Source organism: Rhincodon typus, chromosome 5 (assembly GCF_021869965.1).
Source record: "Rhincodon typus isolate 14 chromosome 5, sRhiTyp1.1, whole genome shotgun sequence".
NCBI lineage: Eukaryota > Metazoa > Chordata > Chondrichthyes > Orectolobiformes > Rhincodontidae > Rhincodon > Rhincodon typus.
Genome location: NC_063336.1, coordinates 22,521,494 through 22,528,297, shown reverse-complemented (window position 1 = coordinate 22,528,297; position 6,804 = coordinate 22,521,494). Strand labels below are relative to the sequence as shown.

Genomic DNA, 6,804 nt, shown 5'->3' with positions numbered 1-6,804 from the left:
GGGGGGGATCATCATCAGCAAACCAAGGGCTTTCCAGAGGAACGATGGAAACTTGAAGAAAAAGGCTATAGATTCAGACAACAATTTAATGCTGGCCAAACAGCACTATGACAGAAGTGTATGTTAACATCACCATACAGCCCACAAGAGAAGAAAAGGGCTTCAAGGCTACAAAGCTACAAAGGACTGCGTGACCCTCTTGATGTGTGACAATGCCACCAGCTACTTGCTGAAGCCCATGCGTCATTACTGTTCCAACAACATGCTTCAAGGGGGGAAAGCAAGAACCTGTTCCTGCGACTTACAAGACAAATAGAAGGGCCTTGGTGACAGTGGCTATCTTTTTCTGGACTGACTTCATAACTACCTCATAAGCAAGGTCAAGAAATTTCTACAGATAAAAGAATGCAGTTCAAGGTGGTGCTGATTTTGGATAATACTCCTGGCTAACCAGACAGCCTTGAATTCAACTACTCTCATGTCTGGGTGGTGTCCATTCCTCCCTTCACCACTTCCCATCCAGCCTCTCAACCAGGGTGCCATCTCAACATTTAAGGCTTATTATACAAGGTGTACATTTGGATGCACTTGTTAGACCATGAATGTTAATTCTGGCTTCAATTTATGAAAATGTTGTAAGTTATTATATTGCCAACTGCATAACCAAACATGAAAGAACCTCAGGATTAATTAACACCATCCATGGTCAATGCTTGCTGGCAGAAGATATGGCCTGTGATTGTGAACAACCAGACAGGAGAAGGATTTTCCAACAGTGGAGGAAGAGGTTGTGGTATTACTTGAAAGAACAAACAATGGATTTGGAAGAATTGATACAAATCGAGTCTGAGGAGGAAGATGAAATCCTTGTGTGGACCTTCCAGAAGATGGCAGATGTCACAACAGCACCAAAAGAACTAACGGATTTAATGCTTAAATACAATCAATCAATCTCTTTGGAATAGCATTCAAGTCGAAAGGATACAGGAATTGTTTTTTCATTCGTGTGTTTTTATGATATTTATTTTTATGTTGTTTTAACTGATAATGCTTGTTAGTGCTTTTGCAACACTGTAGGGCATATTTATGGTTATTTGGCCTTAGTGGTATCCATATTCCTTGTTATCCACAGGAAGTCTGTGTCCCTATCCCTCATGAAAAACAAGGACTGGGTGTACTTTGTAACATAGAAATCAGGAGCAGGTGCAGGGAATTCAGCTCTTTGAGCCTGCTCGCCATTTAACATGTTCATGGCTGATCTTATCCTGGTCTGAACTCCACCCTCCTACCCGTTTCCTGTAGCCCTTTATCCCACTTTTCATCAGAAACACACCTATTCCTTTCTTGAATCTGTTGATTATTTCTGCCTCCACTGCATTGTGGGGCAGTGAGTTCCACAGATTCACAACCCTCAGAGAAGTAGTTTCTCCTCATCTCAGTTTTGAACCTACCTCCTCTCTTTGTTTATCTATGGCCTTTTGTTTGAGACTGTCCCACAAAGGACAAAAGGAAATAACGTCCACCTTATCAATCCCCTTTAGCACTTTATATAGTTTAATCAGATGCCCTCCTCATTCTTCTGAATTCCAGCAAGTACAAGCCCAAATTATTTAATTGCTCCTCATACAACAGCCCTTACGTCCCTAGAATCAACCTGGTTATCCACCTTTGAACTGCCTCCAATGCCACCACATTCTTCCTCAAATAGGGAGTCCAAAACCGCACACAATACGCCAGGTGTGGTCACACCAACACTTGAGATAATTGCGACAACAGTTTTTTTACGTCTGTAATCCAGTCCTTTTGCAATAAATGCCAGGATTCCATTTGCCTTTCATAGTTAAACTTCATAGTTTAAATACCATTTATATACAATCATAGGTTTAATGATCAAAAATTAGTAAAATAATAAACACAAAATGATACAGCTAACATTTAGGGCCAGATAACAACTGCTAAGAACAGAGAATGCTCACAATGGGTTGGTATATCAAGTGTACAAGTCCGCATCTTGATCCCCAAGCAAACTTAATCGTTAACCGCACATATTCCATGGTCTTCATACCTTTTTCCTGGCCACACCTCACCACACAAGCAACAATCGTGGCAAAGAAAATGAGAAAACACACCTGCTGAGCTACAAAGTTTCTTCCTCGTAGTTGTGCAGCTCTTCGGTAATCAATTGGTAGGTCTTAACAGGCAAGGATCCTGAGAATGCTGGCAACAACAAACAGTACCCTAGAAAACGTTAACTCTTAAATATAGGATACAGAAACAATGATTCAATTCTCTAACTTCACTAAGTAGCAAATCTGTTTTTTTTTAAAATATGATGGCATAACTAACAATCTTCCAATGCAGTCTTACCAATGCATTGTGGTCTGGTATTTAAGCCCAACTGTACAGCAACCCACCCATCAATATTTTATGAACCTTAACAACGGTCATGCGTCAAAAGATACTAATGAATTTTGATCTGGGCGAGAGCTGAATGTGCGCAAATTTGCAAACAAAATTGAGTTAAGGGGTCAAATACAGGAAATACTTCAGCATTACTGGCATTTTAAATAACTAGGTCAATAGGTAAAAGTCAACACAATGTGCATTAAACTAAGAGAAGGAAGAATTTGTGCAGTAAATGAAGAATTGTTCTAATTGAGAAGGTTTATAAAAAGGTTCCAAAAGAAAGACTTGCAATTGCATAGCACTTTTATGACCTCAAAAAGTGTTTTTAAATTGTAGGGACAACTGTAATGTCAAAACATTACAGTCAATTTACAGATATCAAGCTCTCAAAATAAATGATCAGAACATTATTTAGGACAAAAACAGAAATTGCTGGTGAAACTCAGTAGGTCTAGCAACATCTGTGAAAGGAAAGCAGATTCAAAGTTTCAGGTCCAGTGACCCTTCTTCATTCTGACTTTGCTTTTGCTCCACAGATGCTGCCAGACCTGTCAAGTTTCTCCAGCAATTTCCATTTTTGTTTTACATCTATTTGGGAGTTTGTCAAAATATTAGTAATAAGACTCAAACTCCTCTGTGCTCAAGTACCTTTTATTCACCCAAAAAAGCAGTTTAATGTCACATCTGAAGGACAGGATAGTATGAGGGTGAGGGGACCATTGGGCTAAGGTTGGTACAGCCCTAATGCACGAATTGATGAAATAATCAAAACTATGTCTAGCTTCAGTTAATAATTGTGAGGTATAGGTTACGCTGACAGAAGGATAGTGTTTTGTTTGATTTACTCATGGGATGTGGGCAATATTGGTTGGGCCTGCATTTATTATACAACCCTAGTTGCCTTTGTGAAGTTGGTGGTGAGCTATCTTCTTGAACCACTGCAATCGATTTGCTGTAGCTATATCCACAACACCGTTAGGAAGGGCATTCTAGAATTTTGACCTGGCAACCCTGAACGAATGGCAATATATTTCCAAATCAGGATGGTGAGTGGCTCAGAGGGGAATTTGGAAGTTGTAGATGTTCACATGTATTTGCTTCCCTTGTCTTTCTAGATGGCAGTGGTCGTGGGTTGGAAGGCCCACCGGTGATTTTCTGCAGTGCCTCTGTAGTTAGTACACATTGCTACTACCGACCAGTGGTCAAGTGAGTAAATATTTGTGGATGCTGTGCCAATCAAGCAAACCACTTTGAACCAAATGGCTGCTGCATAAAATAGTGAGCCTTCTGGAGCAACACTGGGGCTAGAACTACACAAGCAAACTACAACTCAGAGCCAAAACAATATGATTCCAATAAAGGAATTTAAGTTAATAGAAAAAATGGAGGAAGTTGGAAATGTGACCAGAATGCTGTTTAAACTTTTATGAAGAAATTCAAAAGAGCTGATCCTGGAAAATACCAGGAGTGACAAAGCACATATTTTAGCAGTAAATTTCTTGAGAAGCGATACCAAACAGGAACGTATGCAGAAAATGCTGTGTGTCGTTTGTTGCCAACATCTGAGAGATAAGGGACAGTCTATGATCATAGAGTCAGTGACGCAGTGGATTTTACCAGTTACACAAGTCTCCATGTAATGTAGCAGCAATGTTCCTATCTCTGCGCTAGGAGCCTGGATTCAATCCCTACCTGCTCCAGAGGTGTTTCATAACACCACTGAACCAGTTGATTATTGCCCAACATTTTGAATTATTAATACAGCAAACGTCTAATGAACTAATGGATGCTTGTGCCCCAGTGTATAAGTGGCATCACTGGATAGTGGAAGTTGTTTTTACTGAATCTAACAAGAACAGACCACTTAAATTCCTGTGTTCATGTGACTATGGCAATCAACACAGGCAGTAGGTAAACAACCTAACCTTCATAAAGAAATCTGGAGGCATGTTTGATAAATGTCTCTGTTTCTATTCATTTAATCACATCTTATTCAGTATGCGATGAGGAGAAAGAATTCCATTTATGCACAACATAAGCGCAAACATTTTCACAGTTGAAATGATGCAAAAATAGTTGCTTGACCATTCTGGTTCTGATCCAATGTAGCAAAGATTTAAATTCATCTGAAGACACAAACGGCTTTAGATTCAGAAAGAACAGTTCTAGTTGGATGCACACAAGCTCAAAAGTGTTATGGTTTAATCCAAGTTATAAAACTGAGGTGTTATTTCAAACCTTAAGTATTCTTCCTTTGGCATATACAGAACTCTAGCCTACAAGTGGTTTTACTTCTTTATAGAAATGCATTAAATTCTGCATGTACAACCCAAATTTGGGAGGAAGAGGCAGGTCATGCAGAAGGGAGATGGTTCATGATACTTCTCTCATTATAAATATTTTAGGTCAGCATCATTCACCATTCACAACCATACAGAACTGCAGTTAAGTTTGGCTTTGGCTTGAGGCAAGAGTTCAACCAGTTGTGAAATTGTTTTGTATGTCCATGCATATATTACACTGGGAGACAAGATTCATAATAAATAGGGGCAGGGAATTGAGTCAAACAATGTACTTACTGAGTAGAAAGGTGGCCTTTCTGAAATTATTTTTGCCACTAGAAATAATGTTGAAAACACATCAGGAAGACACAATTATTAATACCCTTTAACACTTGCAGGCAATAACTTCATTAGAGCAGTTAGAATGCATTTGTTTTTATATCATTTAAACATTTGAGGAAGGGGTAAAGGGTCAGTCTCTCTTTCAAATAAAGTTTGGATCAGAATTTCATGATGTTAATGATGGTACACCAGCAATTAGCCATATCAAGTCATCAATAGAAGGCAAATCATTAGCAAAAAAACACCCTTGAACATTTTATATTGAATCTGCATTTTCTTTAAAGGTCAAATCATGGAGCTTCATATCAAATCTACTATTATACACTTTCAGATCCTCTACAAAGTGAGAGGATAGTATATGCAAAATGTAAAAGTCCATTATTGTAATCCGTGATTCCTGTATATAACGCATTACATTAAAATCTTAGAAACAGATTCAAATGTCATCACAATTCATTAGACTCAGTTACAGGAAACTTTTAGTGATACTGAACATTCATCAATATCTGAAAACATAGAAGTAATCCTAACATTGCAGATGCAACTTTCATCTAAGAAACAGAGTTAGTTGTCATTTCTCTTCACAAATGCTGGCCAACCTGCTGAGCACTTGTCGTATTTTTCAGATTTCCAGCAAAGAATATTACAATGTTAAAAGTATTTTGATGTCAACTTGAGTTAAGGTAACAACAGAGAAGAAACAAAGCCGAATATAACTCCACTTGCAGAGCCTCAAGTAACGCATTTGGGAAGTTCTTAAAAACACAAGATGAAGCAAAAAGTAACACACATAAGCAGTAAGGAGCAGGAATACTTCGAGGGAAGATTTGTTGAGTAACACATCATTCCGCAGACTTTGGCGGGGGGGTGGGTGCAAATGAAGAGTCAACTGATCTACATTATTTTTGTTGAAATCCGGTCCCCGCTTAAACAAATAAATTACAATACTGTACTAATTTAGAGAAAAAAAAAGAAACAAGTGAAACCGGCAGATGTCGGAACGGCCACAGATTATCCTTCCAGAAACTTTCAGACAGGACTTCCGACTGGGGGTGTAGCATCTAGGAGGCACGTTGTGTTAACCAGCCCCGCGCCCCTCGAGATGCAGCAGGCCCCACAAACATGTGTTTTGCTTCAAGGAACTATGTAGACAGGCGCTAGGTCTGGCAGCATGAGCCCATGGCGGGTTGAGGAAAGAGACTCTCGTTAGTGTTATAAAGCAAACAGTTTGCATTTTAATACACATTTTCAGAACAAATCTCGCCAGCACCCCCCGCTCTTCTCTGCTGGACTCACCGTCGTTCTGATCTCTGGGCCAGAGGTAAAAAGTAGCCGGGATGACGAGAAGTCCCACGAACGACGTGAGAAAGTAGAAAGAGGTATTGCCGCTATCGTCATACTGGAACTGCTGGCCAGCCATTACCGAGTGAGTGACCGACACTGGTGCAGCTCCTCTCCCGGGCCCTCGGCTCAGCTCGGCTCCTCCGACCCAAGCACGGACGTGGCACTGCGCACGCGCAGCTGGCGTTGGCAACGTCCTGCGTCAGCGGTAACGCGCGTCCGTGCTTGGGTCGTTGGGGGAGTAGAAGGGACGCGCGTGCTCCTGAGGTGGTTGGAATGGCAGGATCTGCGCGCTCGTGGATGGCAGGCCCGCTCTGCTGCCCATTGTTCTCAGCAGCTGGGGCTTGGAATCACGTGGTCTCCCCGATACACTGTCACAATGGAAAGTGAGTTTCCAATTCCCAGCTGATCTGTCCAGGGACCCCGCATCTAC

The 6,804-nt window shown here is 40.7% G+C and overlaps 1 protein-coding gene across 1 annotated transcript in view; it reads right to left on the bottom strand.

Annotated features, from left to right (window-relative positions):
- Positions 1 to 6,557, bottom strand: part of sec63 (SEC63 homolog, protein translocation regulator) — a 73,808-nt gene extending 67,251 nt beyond the window's left edge. Inside the window, exon 1 of the mRNA XM_048597016.1 lies at positions 6,327 to 6,557. Coding sequence (XP_048452973.1) covers positions 6,327 to 6,450 — 124 coding nt within the window. The 5' untranslated portion in view covers positions 6,451 to 6,557. The remainder of the gene's footprint in view (positions 1 to 6,326) is intronic.
- Between the last annotated feature and the right edge of the window lie 247 nt (positions 6,558 to 6,804).